Source organism: Schistocerca piceifrons, chromosome X, assembly GCF_021461385.2.
Source record: "Schistocerca piceifrons isolate TAMUIC-IGC-003096 chromosome X, iqSchPice1.1, whole genome shotgun sequence".
Classification (NCBI taxonomy): Eukaryota; Metazoa; Arthropoda; class Insecta; order Orthoptera; family Acrididae; genus Schistocerca; species Schistocerca piceifrons.
The window spans coordinates 154016992-154036516 of NC_060149.1; the positions used below are offsets into that span (position 1 = coordinate 154016992).

A 19525-nucleotide genomic window follows, 5' to 3' on the forward strand; every position below is an offset into this window, starting at 1 on the left:
ATAGCTTCGATATCCATAGGAGTGAGAGAAAGAGTTCATAATAAATATTGGGGAGCTATAGGGGTGAATTATTTTAGCATATAGGTATGGTTCTGGCGTGTTTTCACAAATTCAGCGATTAGTCTTAACGGCTTTAATCAGCCCTGTCACGGTTGTCACTTGTAAAAAATATTCAGAGGTGCTTGCAATCTATTTATAAGAGTACAAACTGACTGATGTATCAATGCACAGCCTAAGTCATTATCCCAGAAACATGGAATTTTGAGACAACATTCCTTACATAACTTAAGCATACATAAAGGAGAGGGATGTGGAATGGGTGTTCAAATTTTGTTCGGAGCAGTGATGTGGAGCGCTGGCTGTCCAATCCAGGTTTCTGCGGGATAGGTGAGCTATGCAGGTTGCGTCGTAACCGCTGTATAGAAGTTACGATGTCATGAGAAGTCTCAACGAAGAATAACATACTATACACCAGCCCATATTACTTTCTCAGCTAATTCCCGTCAAGATGCTTTGAAAAATGAATTCTCTATGACTGGATGATTGTATCAAACTGTAGCTGTAGTGGATGCTGCACAAACATTACACTGGAATGACAGTATTCGATACTTGGGCATGGGTATCCAGTTAGTTATATTTGTTTGATCAAGTACGCAAGTTACGGTGTTCGCATTGTGTGTTGGCTTGAATTGGCCATACTAAATCAGCCGCGTTCATCGTTTACAGCAAAAAAAAGGGAAAATTCTTAACTGTCGAGCTGGCAAATGTGCAAACTTGACTGCCTCGCATAAACACACGTTAATGGCGGCTTCTTGCACTTCACTTATGTCTGCCCAGTACTGATTTGGGCGTCAGTTTGCCACATCCCCAGCCAAGCCGTTAACCAGGCGTACACCTGGCGGCTTGACGCCAACGCTATGAGAATTTTATTCAGTTACTGCAGTCTAAAAGGAAGATTGCTCCTTTATGTAATTTATTGACTGACACATGAGTATGGTATAGACTCACTATTATAACTTTTGTTACTATTTGACGCAATAATATGGCCTCGGCGGCTAATTCTGTAACAGGAAATAAAGAACTGTGAAAGTTCGTCACTTGACTGAAACCTCGTTTGCCAGTTTTTTTTTATTTTTTAGATTTACAAAAAGTTTTAATTTACGCACGATGCTTCGAATATTTTACTATTAAATATGGCCCTCCAGTAAACCAGTAATTACGAATTTAGAAATGGGAAAAAAACAAAAAAATTATTAAATTACACCAAGTGAATCAACAACTGACACCAATATGTTCAGTAAAGTTCGATAAAGATAAGTAATCACCGAATGTAAGGGAAAATATTATGTAGCTCCGAACTCGGGAATATGTTGGGGATGCAGGAGGACGGCGTAGGTTATCTTCAGTCAGAAAGAGCCCCAACAGTTACTAATAAAATGATATTTGTCAAATATGGAGAGAAATACTCAACTTAAATGATGCTGCTGCTTGTGATGTGCCCAGCACAACTGAATGTTTAAATTATTACAAGTCCTCTAAAATATTAAAGTCCTGTCACTGTGCCTCTGAGTGACACAGAGCTGGCCGACGGCGGACGAACACTACAGCTCGTAGACTCGGCGGTAATTGGAGACTGTACACGACTCGGCGCACTGAACAGAATTGTCCGCCGGAGCTCTTTTTTTTTATTATTATTGTGGCATGTTGTGTCCAAAGAGTGATCGCCTTTGGCGATTTTTTCTTCTGGACTGGCAAGGTGTGAGAAATAGTTTCATTTTATTGTGTATTCGCTTGCAAAGGGACTTGGGCTCTCTGTGGGTCATTGAGTCCTTTGAGGGTATTAGGTACTTCTACCAGTGATTGACAGTAACCAATTACACTACTGGCCATTAAAATTGCTACACCAAGAAGAAATGCAGATGATAAACGGGTATTCATTGGACAAATATATTGTACTACAACTGACATGTGATTACATTTTCATGCAATTTGGGTGCATAGATCCTGAGAAATCAGTACCCAGAACAACCACCTCTGGCCATAATAACGGCCTTGATACGCCTGGGCATTGAGTCAAACAGAGCTTGGATGGCGTGTACAGGTACAGCTGCCCATCCAGCTTCAACACGATACCACAGTTCATCAAAAGTAGGGACTGGCGTATTGTGACGAGCCAGTTGCTCGGCCACCATTGACCAGCCGTTTTCAATTGGTGAGAGATCTGGAGAATGTGCTGGCCAGAGCAGCAGTCGAACATTTTCTGTATCGAGAGAGGCCCGCACAGGACCTGCAACATGTGGTCGGCATTAACCTGCTGAAATGTAGGGTTTCGCAGGGATCGAATGAAGGGTAGAGCCACGGGTCGTAACACATCTGAAATTTAACGTCCACTGTTCAAAGTGCCGTCAATGCGAACAAGAGGTGACCGAGACGTGTAACCAATGGCACCCCACACCATCACGCCGGGTGATACGCCAGTATGGCGATGACGAATACACGCTTCGAATGTGCGTTCACCGCGGTGTCGCCAAACACGGATGCGACCATCATGATGCTGTAAACAGAACCTGGATTCATCCGAAAAAATGACGTTTTGCCATTCGTGCACCCAGGTTCGTCGTTGAGTACACCATCGCAGGCGCTCCTGTCTGTGATGCAGCGTCAAGGGTAACCGCAGCCATGGTCTCCGAGCTGATAGTCCATGCTGCTGCAAACGTTGTTGAACTGTTCGTGCAGATGGTTGTTGTCTTGCAAACGTCCCCATCTGTTGACTCAGGGATCGAGACGTGGCTGCACTATACGTTACAGCCATCCGGATAAGATACCTGTCATCTCGACTGCTAGTGATACGAGGCCGTTGGGATCCAGCACGGCGTTCCGTATTACCCTCCTGAACCCACCGATTCCATATTCTGCTAACAGTCATTGGATCTCGACCAAAGCGAGCAGCAATGTCGCGATACGATAAAACGCAATCGCGATAGGCTACAATCCGACCTTTATCAAAGTCGGAAACGTGATGGTACGCATCTCTCCTCCTCACACGAGGCATCACAACAACGTTTGACCAGGCAACGCCGGTCAACTGCTTTTTGTGTATGAGAAATCGGTTGGAAACTTTCCTCGTGTCAGCACGCTGTAGGTGTCGCCACCGGCGTCAACCTTGTGTGAATGCTCTGAAAAGCTAATCATTTACATATCACAGCATCTTCTTCCTGTCGGTTAAATTTCGCGTCTGTAGCACATCATCTTCGTGGTGTAGCTATTTTAATGGCCAGTAGTGTACATGTGAAATAAGGAGTAACTAAAGATTACATCGTCTTTGATGGTCCTGTGTGGGTGCAATAATGGCTCGGGCACCTTGTATTTGTGCCATTGTCGTGGTAGGGCCTGGCCTACGTTTGAAAGTTGGCAGTCATTTCCCCGATACTCGTCTAATTTGTGAAGAAGACGAGTTGACGGGTCTTTTATCTTCTCAGCGACGTATTTTTCTCCAATCAGCTCCTGTATTTCTCTCCAGTCAGCTCCTGTATTTCTCTAGTCCTGGGCCACCTTGGGGCGCCTAGGCTCCACTTCAAACACCTGTTTTGTGGTGGTTGCAAACTGCGTATATTGGAGTCACGTGTTTCTCCCCAAGACGTCGAGCCGTACAGCAGGGAAGGTTGTACCGTTGTTCTATAAAGTTTTAATTTCGTTTACGAGTTCAGATTCCTGCTCGTGAAAAACGGCGAGAGTTCCCGGATCATCTTCATAGTATTCAATTTTCTATCTCGTATGTGTGGGGTCAAAGTCATCCCTTTATATCGTCATCGTACTCCAGGGTACTGGCTGTCCATCGATGGCAAGTCGCGTCCTCAGTTCCGGCCGTTTCTTCGTAAACAGTATTGCTGCAGTTTTCGTAGGGTTCAGGGTGATTTTATTGCTCTTTGCCCATTGTTCGATGACGACAAGTTATCACTGTATCCTGTTGACAAGTTGTTCGAAGTTCCTTCCACAGGCTAGGAAGGCCGTGTCATCGACGTGCAGACTGGTGATGGTGTGTTGAATAGTGGGAATGTCGTGAATATACAAATTAAACAGGCATGGTGATATTAGCGCTCCCTGTGCGATGCCAGCTGAGACAGTTTTCAGAGATGATTTCTTCCAATCTATTCGTACAAACAGACCCCTGTCATGCATAAAGCTGTCAATCAGCTTGACGTAGCAGTCGGGCAGACGGGTTTGATCGACTAGTTTGACTGCATGATTGTCACGCCACACCCGATCATGTGCCTTTTTTATATCTAGGAAACTCCAGCTGTGGACTTCCGTCTATTCAGGTTGAGTTGAATGGACTCTGTGATCCGAATCAGCTGAAATTCCGCCGATAACCGTGGCCGGAAGCCAAATTGTTCGTGGTGAATTGTGTTATTTTCTTCCAGAGACGCTGTAGCAGCACCCGTTCCAATATTTCGCCGAGTGTGGGGAACAGACTAATCGTGTGGTAGCTGTCTGGCAACGATGGGTTTTTTCCTCTTTTGGGAATAAGGATCGTCTTCACTGTCTTCCAGTCTGCAGGGAAGTAACCGTTGAGTAAGCAGCTGTTGATAATTCAAGTTAAGAGAACGATGACCTTTCTTGGAAGATGCTTAAGATCGGCGTTGGTCACAGAGTTCTTGCGCCGAATTGTTCGTCTTCCTGATGAGTTTTCTAACTTCAACGGGAGTGCTAAGAACAGGTCTCTGTTGTGTGGCGGTTTGGCGGAAGTCGGCGATTCGCTGTCGGATATGGTCCTCTTCCCTTGCGTTCTGTGCATCCTGTGGTGGCGGAGCTGTCATGTGGTGTTCATATACGTCGGCATACAATTCAGCTTCACCAAGAGAGTCGTATATGAGGCCATCGGGGCCGCGTATTGCTTATTATGGTAGTCCCGGTTGGCGTAGTGCCCTGACAAGTTGCCACTCTTCCCTGGTCTGGAGAAACATTTCGTCCATCTTCGTTTCCCAGAGGTCTTGCCGCCATTCTTCAGCTCGGCGGCGTAGCTCCAGCGACAAACGATGCATCAGCCGTCTATCTTTTGGATGTCTGTATCGTTGCCATCATTTTCTGTGAGTATTCCGGTGATGCTTGATGTCGGCGAGATGAGGAGGGAATGTTTCAAATTGATGCTCATGACGGAAGATACCAGTCGCTGCATGTCTTGTTGCCCATTGGATTTTAGCTGTCGAAGTAGCCACAGTGATGTCAATTTCCGGAGTTGTAGAGACTGCTTGGGTCGGTCGGACGTTGTTGTTAAGGTATGTCGCAAAGAGATCACAGTTAACAGCTCTGGAGCTTGGAGGTACTGGGAGGCCGCCACCCTCGAGAAGTCCAAGAACTGTCAGATGATCAGAGGAAAGGTCCTGGATGGTCTTGAGCTGTAGATTTGCAGCGAAATTTTTATCAGTCGCTATATCGAGAACGTCAGCCTCCTGGACGGCGAACTCAGGGATGCGTGTCGGCTTCCATGGCCCGTAGATGGTGACTTGAAGATCGTTCTCTAGATCGTAGAGTAGCTGGCCCTTTCGGTTGGCCCTCCTTGAATGCCAAGCTCCATGTTTGGAGTTAACGTCTCCTCCCAGCAAGACCTTATTTAATCGGCCGAAGACAGCATGAAGATGTCTGGCCGCCAACTGTTTCTCGGGGCTAAGATATCCGCCACCAGAATTGTGTTTCCTATTGCTGTGAAGATTGTAACCGCTATGGCTTCCAGTGATTCCAGGGGTGGTAGATCCTCTTGATGATGTCGTATAGTGTTTTTGACGAACACTGCAGTACCGCCACCTCGTTGTCCAACCCAGACCGTCCTATAATCATGCATGTTGCGTAATTTGAAAGTAGCCATCTCAGTCAGGTGCGTTTCCGATATCAGAACTATGTCCAACCTGTGCCGACTAACAAATTCGTTCACTTCAGTTTGTTTACGTTTTGCTCCATTGGCATTACAAATGCAGAGTCGGAGGTGTCTTGCTCTGCGGCTGTCATCCATTCTTTAAGGAGTGGTAAATGCCTTGATTATTCCCTCCACCTGCGTGAGGATTCCTGTCAGTTTTTGTTAAAGTTGTACAATGAGGGCTGCGATGTCCGATATGGCTGGTGTCAAGGTGCCTATTGTGGCTGTAGTGGATGCAGATGTTGCAGGTTGGTCTCTCCAAGGTGACAGTGTGTCTGCGTAGGATCGTGAAATGCATCGTCTTGGAGTTCTCTGTAGAGCAGCTGATATTTGGGGCTGTCCGGATGGCTCTTGTTCTAGTGCCTCACAGTCCGTCTTGCTAGTCGTCGCTGGCGTTTTCGATTGTTAAACGATCTTCACCGTCAGCTACTTGGCCTGCTGTTGCGGTTGGACTTTATATTTCTGGAGGAGTGCCTGGAATTTTTCGCAACCGCGCCATGAGGTGCAGTGGTCTTTATCACAGTTAGCACATTTCGCTTTGGAGGTGCAGGGCAGGCTGCAGTCTTTGGTTTGATGGTCTCCAGCGCACTTTACGCAGCGGGGTGGCATCCGGCAATAATCTGACTTCTGCTCGAAGCGTTGACAGTGTTTGCACTTCGTCGGCCCATCCTTGGACCGATAATCTTCAATGCGCACTCTCGTGTAGAGAATGTACCGGATGTCGTAGATTTTATGGTTGCCTTTTGCCTTAGGAAGGTTGACACAGTACTTGGGCAGCCTAACTAATTCACCATTGTCTTGATCTCCTTCTCTCCTTTTATACTGATGTACCCTGGCGTGGGGGAATCCTTTTTCACTTAATACTTCCTGGAGTTGACGTTCTGTGAGCTGTGAAGGCAGTCGTTTGATCACCACCTTAAGTTACTTTTCCTTCAGTGGTTGATGTGTGAAGTGTGGCAAGTCGCAAGTCTCAAAACATTTCAGAGCCTTTCTTTGATCCTCAAAGGACTCGAAATGGTATTTAATCCGGTCCTTCTGGAAGATGGGCTTCAGAGTTCCGGAGAGTTGTTGTTGTAGCGCATTATTCAATTCCACATCCTGGCCAGTATAGTAAATCGTCACTGGTGGAACACGTTTTCGTTTTGCTGCTTCAGATGTAGCAGCGGCTTGTTGTTCCGACGTTCCTTGTTCGAGGTTCCGTGTCTGCCTGGAGTCGTCCTTGTTGTTATCGCTGGGGATAATAGGTGTGAAACTATTTGTAGTCCCAATCGTCTCAGCTCGTCGCTTCTGAGGCTACGCGTCTTCTTTCGAGTTTCTCCAATGGTACCGCTTGTATCGCAGTAGGACGAAATCATCCGTTTCTGCAAAGCTGTTGTCTCTTGGTCCATCAATTCCATGTTCTCGCCGAATTCCAGCAGTGTTGTCCTGTCCTGTTCCTCATCAGGTTCATTGTGAAGGACGCTACCGCGCGGAGGGTACGATTTTTCTTCGTCCGTGAAAGTTTCAATTTTGCGCGGTGCCGACTGCTTCCGAAAACGCTCTTGTTTACCGGTAGAAGCGGCAGTTGGTGTCAGTTGGGGGGGGGGGGGGGGGGGTGTTCTGTCGTCGCCGAGGCGCCAGGCGGTTGCACAGCCCCGCCCGAGTGAAACGTTGAACTCTCATAAACCATTTCCATAGCCTGCGTCGTCTCCCTCCAGAGTCCATCTGCCGGTGCCGAAGTAGTCATAAGTGGATATCCGATGGGGCCTGCGGCGGGGTAGATCCCGCAGACCGGCGATCGACCCCCTCCTGTGCGCGCTGCACGGTTTGCTCGCGTTGACATCGCGCTCTCGACTCCTGCCGTAGCTCAGTGCTCCGGTACTTAACGACGCATCGACCAATCGCTATCCGAGCACGTGATGCCCATGGGTTGGCAACTGCGGCCCCTGGCGGACCTCGGCATAAGAGTATGTAACCTCCCCCCTCACTTATCGACCTTAATGACAGTGAAAAATTAAACCGCGTGTACCTAATGGAAATTTGGGAAAAGCAATCGTCACCGAAGTTAATCTATCGGTAAAGAGGGAGGAAAGGGTTACATCTAAATGAAAGGAAAAATGCAAATGAAACTGGTGGAAATTAATTTTGAAAAGGGGTAAAGTTAATAAAGAAAGTAAATGTGCGGCCGTTACGTTAACAATTACTAGCGGTAATTAGATATTTGAGATTTGGGGGAAATCACGGTCGCCAGTCCTAAGGACAATTACTATAGTAACTGAAAAAGAAAGGTTATTACACATATAATTAACACTAGAAGCGTGGCAACTGAAGGTTGACACGTGTAGTGTGAAAACTGAAAGTTTGTCAGAAGTAACAAATTTCGCTACACTCTGACTTAATTTAGCAAAAGAATTAATAAAACCGGAAAATCGAAAGTTAATTTAGTGACTGAAGTTAATAGTGAGCTTTCTTTCTGAAGCACATCGAAATCCAGTAAAATACGGTTAGTCTTGGACTACCTAAACAATCATTTCAAAAGCAACTTGACTCTACGCAATTTAGAAACAGGAGATTTAACTTTGAACTTGAATTAAATGATTCTGAACTGTTAACAATAGTAAAATTTAGTACGTACCAAGCTGAGCTGCAGTCACAGGTAAGCTAAATTATGCTAACAAAACTCGCACTCTAAATTTGTGCTCGTGTAACCTAAATATTGTAGCCAGCTACTGAACTTTGAAATTAAAGCAGTGAAATCTAATCATATTATTTTAATGCTGGCGTTTGAATTTCAACGACACTCGGGTTCATTTCGGAAAAGGAAGGGACCCTGCTTGGCAATGCAATTGGGACAATGAGCAACAAAGGTTCATGCTAAGTTGCTGTAATTTTGCGAGGCAAATGGAACAATTTGAAAAGCTGAGGTCTGCCATACAGTTCTGAAACTTTACGTGCTTTTAGTCTTCCTTGTTGGTTGATTGAAGGTTTGAAGCCGTCGATCGAGGAGGTGGCGACAGTCACTCATTGTCGGCCGTCGCTGTTGCAGAAGCTGGATGTTGGCGCGCCTTCTTCTCGACACGGTTACCAGGCGAAACGGGCTCTTGATGTGCGCCAGCTAATGCTTCCCGTCCGCGACACCATGTCAGAAACTATCATCGCGAGTCGAGCGCAATTACATGCTGCCAAACCCTGAAAGCGCGGCAACTCGCGGGAGCGTCACACAACACCTGCTCCACTCGCTACTCCCGCCAGACTCTCACTCTGTTCTGCCCGCGCTCCACGCGGCAGAGTTAACACTACCAAAGATCCTACACACTTTGATTCTTCACACGACCTATCGATGTAATCGTTCGATAGCAGTTTTCCCTAGGCAAGACCCAGCGTAAAAATACAAATAATATTTACGAAACAAACCAATTATACATCGACATGAGTGCATAAATATATATATACAAACAGTAAAACAATTACAATATATAAAGAGACAGAAATGTCATATCTTGAGGTAACAAAACAAGGAAAAAAAATAATAGTACAATAGATGGAAATAGGAGGATATGCATTTCCGGCGTTACAAGTAGTTTGTACTGCCAACCCACACAGCTGCTGCACTAAGAGTATTCCGAGCGCGGCTTATCGATTGCGGTGCGGTACTGTCTTCAGTCGTGAGTACCGTCACCACAGAATGTTTTCTAAGTTTTCTACAAGACGTACATACATTGTTCTGATTTATCTTCAAATGATGAAAAGTTTTTTTAGCTGATATTATTAGAGTAAATGATGCACTTCCAGCTTAGTATCCACACTGGAGAGAGACTCCCTCCGAACTGCTCCATGCCTTGTGGTCTTCTGTTGTTCACATCCAAAATGTGCCAACGTGTTTTCTAGCCTAACCTTCCCACCTTCCGTCAGATCGTCACTTAGGTCTTTTCGTGTCTCTGGGAACTTAGCAAAGAACTTCTTTGGCCCATCTACCATCAATTCAATTTATTACCGCTGGATTGCTAGTCGATCATTCTGCACGTTGCCGATAACACACGAAACGATTCGGCTCTTTCTAGTTTCTGAAATGTTTCCTAAAAATTAATAACCAAATAATGTTTAGATTACATAGTGATAAGTCATTATTAACAAGTTCTTCCCCATTATATAAACAAGATCTGTCTCATAGGTAAATATTAATTAATGAAGAAAAATATGACATTTGGCGTGCTGATCCGATGGTAATCTCTTTATCGTTTATCCTAGCAGTCACTCAAAACACAATTTGATTCAACTGGAGCGAATTTCTTACGACAGGATGTGACTATAGTAGCATCTGTAGTCGTGACTCACTTCAGTTTATGTCCTCATACGTCAGCTACTGCATCTTCGCTAAATTGAGATGGGGAACGTGGGGAAAAAGCCTTCTGGCCCCAGGGGCCAGAAATGTTAAAATTTTGACAGCGTCTAGAAATGGGTGGATCATAATAACAACACGATCCATCTTATCACTGATGCAAACATTCCTGTCTTCATAACCAAACATCGAGGGCAGGCTGTATCCTAGCGGGGCACAGTGGACCAAAATGCTGAAAAAGTCGCCATAAATTTTAAAAAAGTTAGGAGTTCAGAAGTTTCGTTTACTAAGTCAGTTAAAGTAATGTTGGTACTATTTAATCCTGCTTTTAGAAGCGGCCAGAACGTCGGATATCAGGTCCAATGCAGCATTCATTTCTGGGGCGTGCGACGAGCTACCTGGACTGGAAATGTACTGCATTGTTAGGATGAAATATTTTTGTTCAGCAAAATCGCACCTACATTTTTTAGTGGGGGCTATTCAGAATTTATGTACATCATCATCCAAACACGTCTCCGACGATTGCCTGGTTGAAGGCATATGCGACACTCATCGCTGAAGAGAAGGTGATGCCAATCTTGCGCAGTCCATTCGGCATGTTGTTGGGCTCATCTGTACCGCGCTGCATGGTGACGTGGTTGCAAAGATGGACCTCATCATGGACGTCAGGAGTGAAGTTGCTCATCACGCAGCCTATTGCACACAGTTTGAGTCGTAACACGACGTCCTGTGGCAACACGAAAAGCATTATTCAACATTTTGACGTTGCTGTCAGGGTCCCTCCGAGCCATAATCCACAGGTAGCGGTCATCCACTCCAGGCATTTTATCGACAGTTCCTGTCTCTCTGTATCTCCTCCATGTCAGAACAGCAACGCATTGGTTCACTCCAGGACACCTGGACACTTCCCTTGTTGAGAGCCCTTCCTGGCACAAAGTAACGCAATCGAACCGCGATATTGACCGTCTAAGCATGATTGAACTACAGACAACACGTGCTGTGTACCTCCTCCCTGGTGGAATGACTGTAACTGATCGGCTGTCAGACCCTCTCTGGTGCTCATGCATGGTTGTTTACATCGTTGGGTGGTTTTAGTGACATCTCTGGACCGTCAGATGCAGTCATGGTATTTATAGCGAATTCCGCGCATGCGAATCGTACTTGCGGTTTACGGCGCATACGTTAGGTGACATGCGTGAGGCAGCCAAGTTGTGTGTGCTGCCCTCAGTGCTGAAGGAAGAACAAACTAATCGCTGAGTATCGACTGAGCATGTCGATTCCGTTGTGACCACATAATTTTAATAACTGGATTCCAATTTTTATCCAGCTGAAAGCCGTTATCACGATTCATTAAATTATCAGCAAGACGTATTTCCACGGGTTCCTTAACTACAGAGTCCCAGAAGCTGGAAACTGGTGCTAAAATTTTGGTATTATTGTATCCCATTGAATGTCCCATGGAAATGCAATTTTCTGCCACTACTGATTTTGAAGGTTAACGCAGACGGGTGTCTTACCTGTTCTGCACAGCGTTCCTGGACCGTTAGTGTCGTCTGACCTATAAATGTAGAGCCACACTAACAGGGAATTTTATAAACACCCCCCTTCCCCAATTGTAAATCGTCGTTAACGGATTCGACTAAGGCCCTGCTCTTTGCTGTTGGACGGAAAATTACATTAATATTATTCTTCCTAAGCAATCTGCCTATTTTAAAAGACGCGTTCCCGGCATATGGAATTAACGCCGTCGAGTTTCAGTCGTCATCAGTCTCCTCAGAGCGTTGCTTCTTGTTATTATAACTGTGCGTGGTCTTCGGTATAGCCATGCTCTTTAAAAACCTTCTCCAAATGCACTAATTCTCCGTGAAGGATATCAGCATCCGATATTACATGCGCCCGATGAATTAAAGTACCAAGAACACCGGCGTTTTGTGCTGGGTGATGGCAGCTGGACGCTTGAAGATATATATCAGTATGTTTGGGTTTTCTGTACACCGAATATCCCAAAGACCCATCATTCTTACGGCGTACTAACACGTCTAGAAAGGGTAAAGTCCCATCTTTCTCAATCTGCATAGTAAACTTGATGTTATCAAGTAAAAAGTTTAAATAACAAACGAATTTTTCCAGTTATTGTCTGCCATGAGGCCATAGAACGAAAGTATCATCTACGTAACGCCAGAAAACCGTAGACTTTAAGACGGCAGACTCAAGAGCTTTCTCCTCAAAGTCTTCCATAAAAAGATTGCCCACCACAGGGGACAAGGGACTCCCCATGGCGACACCGTCAGTTTGTTCAAAAAAAATTTTATTAAATAAGAAATACGTTGAGGAGAGAGAGTGTTTAAACAAAGCCATCAAATCATCACTGAACAAGTTACCAATAAAATGTAGCGGGTCAAATAAAGGCACTTTGGTAAAAAGTGGGACCAGATCGAAGCTAAATAGTAAATCCGAGCTGTTCAGCTTAACAGTCTTCAAGCGATTGATAAAATCCTTGGAATTATGTATATGGTGGCAGCACTTACCCACATACGGCTTGAGTAAGGAGACCAGATGTTTTGCAGTCGAATAAGTAGAAGCACCAATATTACTCACTATCAATCGTAGTGGAACGCCATCCTTATGAATCTTCGTCAGTCCATACAGTCTTGATGGAACAGCGTTGTGTGGTCTCAGTCTCTTGATAGCTTGTTCAGGTAAAGAACTATCGTTCAAAAGAGTAGCAGTTTTTCTGGATATACGACTCTTTGGGTGCTTATTGATTTTGCGGTACACAGAATCACCTAGCTGACTATATATCTTCTCGTTGTAGGCTTCCCTTGTCAAAAGGGAAGTCACAAGCAAAATCTATATCTTTTCAACTTAACTACGTGCAAGGGGAGAAGGGTTAAGTTAGTTGGCATTGTTACAGGCATGGAACAAGTGGGCCCCAGCGCGCGGGTGCTGGCCAGCGCTATCATGGGTGCTGTTGACGTCATTGGTGAAATCCTCCTCGGGTTCCTTGCTTGGCTGCTACAAGACTGGAGAATGCTGCTGCGCATTGCTTACCTACCAGGTTTCATCATGGTGTCCTGCTACTGGTGGTAAGATATAGTTCAGCTCTGAAATTTGGTTCCAGGTGTATTTAAATCATTTGTTGTTTTCGGACGTTTGGAAAGAATACGTATAGGTTTGTGTCAAGCAGCCTAAAATCACACTCTGGTTGCTAGTAACTTACCCGCTATTCAGAGAATGTTAGCCAGGTTCTGTATTCTGTGAGCAGAGAAGGCAGTTTCATAACGTCTGTTTATAAAATTGTGGGATAAAATTATATGTCTAGATAGAATTTATATTTTTGGGATGTTAAAGAATATACATTAGTGAAGATAAACGTCTTTGCCAAGATCGCTAATAATAACCTCCTTGGCAAAGAAGTTTATCTTCACTAATTTATTGTCACAGATTGCCCCTCGCTTCTCAAAATGAGTAAGCGAAAGGTCAAAGAATATTCCTTTAGGTACAGTTTGGACTGCTGCTGTATTGCCATAAGCAGTGTGGTATGGTTGGTAAGAGAAGAAGAGGGGTTAAATTCCCTCTCCAGTCATCTTGATTTAGGTTTCTTTAACGAGCCCTTCTGACCTTCTGGAAATCGCTAAGAAGGTCAGAAGGGCTCGTTAAAGATCACGGGCAATTTATTTCTAACTCTTGTCCAATAGTAGCTTGTATTAAAGCACTCTACTCTCATAATGTCATTAATGTTCCTTCTCGATTGTCCTGTGCTGTTACAGAACATATCCTGTAAATCTGTGACTGACACTGCATTTGCTTATTTCACCCTTCCAACTTCATTTCCGTCCTCGTTGTCTGAGCACTGCGTCATTCTATATATTCATATATCAAAATTTCTCTTCTGCTTCAAATAACTTTCAGATGCCTTTTCTTACAGTTTTAACCTAAAAGATATTTGCAAAATCAATAGAGTTTAGTTGTCGACCGATGGTACATACCTAGCTTACTTAAGACTCATTTGCCTTCAGAATTATTACTTTTCCGAAGAAAAGTCTGTTCCCTTGCTGTCATAATTAGCTATAGTCTCATTAATGATGTCATACAATTTTGAGTTGATTGGAACTTAGGTTTCACACCAAAGTGTTCGAACACATATTTTGAGGTACATTGTAAACTGAAGAATCATACAAATAATCTGGCCCCAGAATTATGGAACATCATTTTATTCCACATTGCTTGGAACCATTTATTAATTTATTTAAACTTGTTTTCTTTGTTTTTTATTTCATCATCACCATTTTACTTAGAGTAGTACAGATTAATCAACAGTTTTTGAAGGAGGCCTCATCAATTTATCAAATAATTTTTCCATTAACCGTTACAAAACATATTTGCGATACAGGCAAACACACAAGGATTTTGGTGAAACTACATACATAGACTGTTGAGTCAAAACATTATGAGCACGTGCTTAGCCGGCCGGTGTGGCCGTGCGGTTCTAGGCGCTTCAGTCTGGAACCGCGTGACTGCTACGGTCGCAGGTTCGAATCCTGCCTCGGGCATGGATGTGTGTGATGTCCTTAGGTTAGTTAGGTTTAATTAGTTCTAAGTTCTAAGCGACTGATGACCTCAGAAGTTAAGTCGCATAGTGCTCAGAGCCATTTGACCCATTTTTGAGCACGTGCTTAGTAGCGTGCTGATCCACCTTCGGAATAAAATACAGCAGCTATTTTGCATAGCACGGATTCGATAAGTCGTTGGTAGGCATGTGGCATGTGGCACCAGATGTATACGCACACGTCACGCACTTCCCTTAAATTACGGGCCGGTTGTTTCTGGACGCGGAACTGACACCCGATAGCATCCCAGACATGTTTCATCTGGTTCAGATCAGGCAAATTTGGTGGCCGAGACACCAACGCGAGCTCACTGTCTACATCTACTTCTACATCTATGTGATTACTCTGCTATTAACAATAAAGTGCCTGGCAGAGGACTCAATGAACCACCTTCAAGCTGTCACTCTACAATTCCACTCTCGAACGGCGTGCGGGAAAAACGAGCACTTAAATTTTTCTGTGCGAGCCCTGATTTCTGTTATTTTATCGTGATGATCATTTTCTCTGTGTAGGTGGGTGTCAACAGAATGTTTTCGCAATCGGAAGAGAAAACTGGAGATTGAAATTTCATGAGAAGATCGGGTGGTGACGAAAAACGCCTTTGTTTTAATGATTGCCACTCCACGTATCATGACTGTGGCACTGTCTCCCCTATTTCGCGATAATACAAAACGAGCTGCCCTTCTTTGTACTTTTTCGATGTCATCCGTCAGGCCCAGCTGATGCGGATCCCACACCTCACAGTAATACTCCAGAGTCGGAAGGACAAGCACGGTGTAAGCAGTCTCTTTAGTAAACCTCTTGCACATTCTAAGTGTTCTGCCAATGAATCGCAGTCTTTGGTTTGCTCTACCCACAACATTATCTATGTGATAGTTCCAATTTAGGTCATTTGTAATTGTAATCCCTAAGTAATTAGTTGAATTTACAGCCTTTAGATTTGTGTGACTTATTGCGTAATCGAACCTTAGCGGATTTCTTTTCGTACTCATGCCACGCTCCTCTAACCACTCTAGCACGTTTATGACCTTGTAAGACGGATAGTTATCCTACTGGAAAATACCATAGAGGTAGGGAAATTTATCAAATATGGAAGGATACAGGTGGTCCATGATAATGTTCACGTAGTCCACAGCTGCCATAGTGCCTTAGATTGCTACCATAGGTTCCATGAAAGCCCAGGTAAACATCCCCCACAAAATAATACTGCCCCACTGGCCTGCGTCAGTGGAGTGGTGCATGCTTCAAGCAGTCTTTGGCTTGGATAAAGCCGTATCCGCACCCGGCGATCGATCTGGGGTAACAAGAAAACAGGATTCATTCTACCAGTCGACATGTTCCCATTGATAAATCGGTGTCCACTGAAATCGTAATTGACGATATCGTTGGATCAACATGGCAACACGTAAGGGTCGTCTGCCACGAAGCCCCATGTTCAACACTGTGCACTGAACGGTGTGTATCGAAACGCTTGTGCATGCACCGGCGTTGTTTCTTGTCATCAGATCAAGCACAGATCGTCGCTTATCCTGCTTTACGGAGCACACAAGCCTCTGACTTCCACGTTTTGCGATGGAGTCTACACATGTAACACCTTGCCGCCTACTGATGGTTTCACCGTCCTTCAACTACTTTCCACAGACTGTCACGTCAATAGGACGCGAACAACCGACCTGCTGTGCCGTTTCCGAGATGTTCGTTTCCAAGCGCCGGCTCGTAACACTCTGTCCTTTGTTAAAGTGGGTTCTTCTATTTTCGATCCTTGTCGTGGTTAGAATGCTTCCTCATACGTCTCTTATCCGCGTATGCACTTTCCTCATCGCGTCACGTGCCTGCCAGACGGCATTTAGTCTCGCCGTGGGCAGTCAACAGCAGTCACAAAAGTGTTTCAAAATGCAGTTACTAGTTTAGACCAGCCAGTGGTCATCAGCTGAGTATATACTGAAAAAGACAGAACACAACAAGAACCGTAACAGAACTTACGAAGTGTGCGAATCTGATAAAACAAAAATAAAATTACACTTAAGTATACACGCTGCAAGTGGGAAGGTTCCCAGTGTGTTGTCAACGTAAGTACAGACAACAGTAGGATGAGGTCAATGTTTTATAGACAAAATACAATCTCCTCTTTGTCTAATCATACCTGCCTTCATTCGCGAAAGTGATAGCTACAGGCAGATTTAATAGTTACATTCATTTAAATAATGTGAAATGATTCTTTAAACAAATTATTCAAAAATGTCACATTACAGTAAAGAATGTAACTACAAAATCTGACAAAATGTCTACTGCACTTTGCCTACGAAACTTTGACGCTACCTGCTGTTGGCTATATTTAGTCACAGATCTAGGTCGGTTCGAACCCTGGGCGCAGCAGAATAGAAAATAATATACCAGTATGTGTTAACCATATTTTTCAGTAAATAATAGGTATTACGTATCATTAATGTTTTATCGCAAAGTTTGATTATGATATAATTTCGTTTTCTTCTCGGCATCGATTTTACTTTACAGTCTGGTCCATTTGTCCGCACATTAGCGTCCATTTTGTGAGACCTGTGCCATCTTGAGGGTTAACTCTCGTCGTTTGTAAGCCATTTTGTGTTGTCAAGCCAGTGCTTCCTTAATTAGTTAACAGAAGCGTACTAACAATCAAACATTTTAAGTAATAGATTAACAAAAACACACAAGATTCGATAATTCGCTAAAATTCACTTTGAAACCTGAGTTTTAAAGCTATTTGTAGGCTATGTTTTGTGGTATATCATGTTTTGTAACAAAAAACTGTCCCTAAAAGCATTTTATCCCCGTGCAGGTGAAGTTTCTAACACCCACTAATCCTAAAGTATTGTTTACAAATTCGTACTTATCCAAGACGGTGCTGCCGTGAATGAAGAAGACGTTCCTCCTAAGTTTAGGAATTTCGGATCTTGCTGTGTATTCTTTGTAGTTGAAAGCTATGTAGCAATAGTCTAGTCATAGACCAGCGAGCAGCCACCGACAGCAGTTGTACTAGTTTATATGCAGCGTTTAGTAAGTCGATTCCTTACGTTCTTCTGAGGAGAAGTGAACAGTAACTGTCTGTCTGTATTGGACTTCATAGTACAATCCTCTAGTCCTTGGCGCTAGCATTAGCCAGAAGCTGTACTTACTTTAATAGAAAACGGCCTTTAAGTCGTTTTATTGCATGCTTCTGCCTCGAAGTAATGATAATAGTTTATTTAATGTCTGGTTTGAGTAGCGCTTTTCATTTCTCTAATTCTTTGCGTATTTTTCGACTTTGGATACAGTGTTACCAGACATTGTAGTGTAGTTCCACACTCCCAAAGCACCATAGTCACCAGACACTATTTGAATTACTGTCCGCTCGTAACGTCAGCAGTCGTTAATTAGTGAATGATAGCCAGGAGCAGCGTAGAAGTAGTACTTAGATTTTATCTAGTTACCGGTGCTATTTGTGTTCCAATTGTGTACGGATACAAAGAGGAACTGATCACTATGCAGGACAATTAGAAACTGCGTTGGCCGTGGTCGACAGATTTTAGGTTGCTGCTCTGGGATACGGCGGCGTTGAGGCACCTCGAGGCAAAGCTGTGGTACCTCTGGTGCCTGTAGCTTGCTTATGATCCATGTTATAGCGCCTTCCAACACGTCAAACCTGCCTGGTCTTCATTGAACGCAAGGTGTATGGCGAGCAGTGGTAGGCTCGCGAGTCTTGAGGCGGGAGGTGATAGTTCAAATGGCTCTAAGCACTTTGGGACTTAACATCTGAGGTCATCAGTCCCCTAGACTAAGAACTACGTAAACCTAACATACCTAAGGACATCACACACATCCATGCCCGAGGCAGGATTCGAACCTGCGACCGTAGCAGCCACATGGTTCCGGACTGAAACACCTAGAACCCCTCGGCCACAGCGGCCGGCGCGGGAGGTGAAACATGGACATGTGGTCCAACGGCTGTTCCCATACGCCTTAAATACAGTTTCGAAGTCTTACTCGTTGCTGAGAGTAGATTTCAGCTATCACGGGACACCTCGTACTGGGACCGAATCTTCCTGAAAGTTCCGGCAAACTGCAGAGGGAGGTCATTGAGGGGTTTAATGTTTATCGGATGATAGAACACCTCAGAAAATAGCGGTTAGGTCGAATAGAAAGGCAACTGTCCTCTCACTATATTTGTCGGGGGCGTCTCGTCCGAGATGCAGAGGTTCTCACAACGGTTAATGAGTGCAAAAAAATGGTTCTGAGCACTATGGGACTTAACATCTGAGGTCATCAGTCCCCTAGAACTTAGAACTACTTAAACCTAACTAACCTAAGGACATCACACACATCCATGCCCGAGGCAGGATTCGAACCTGCGACCGTAGCGGTCGCGCGGTTGCAGACTGAAGCGTCTAAAACCGCTCGGCCACACCGGCCGGCTTAATGAGTGCACTTGGTGCATCTGGCTGCAAATTCTATCTCTTATCGATATGGATGACGGCTGCCACCTTCCCTGTTCCGATAAGCAGCTTACTGAACTGGTGGAGGTACTGAACCTCACACGTGAGGTGGACGCTGAACTAGCACTTTGCAGGATCGTTCATAGAACCGATCGCGGTCATTTTATTCGAACCTGAGTATAGGTCTTAAACCAGGGGGTCAGACGTGTCTGTTATGATATTGGATTTAGATTTCTCG

General features: G+C 44.5%; 1 protein-coding gene across 2 annotated transcripts in view; it reads left to right on the plus strand.

The window, feature by feature from the left end:
• The window catches only part of LOC124722114 (organic cation transporter protein-like), a 199027-nt gene that overhangs the window by 123111 nt on the left and 56391 nt on the right, over positions 1–19525 (plus strand). For both annotated transcript variants that reach the window (XM_047247321.1, XM_047247320.1), the window contains exon 6: positions 13144–13315. In XM_047247321.1, the coding sequence (XP_047103277.1) occupies positions 13144–13315 (172 nt within the window). The remainder of the gene's footprint in view (positions 1–13143; positions 13316–19525) is intronic.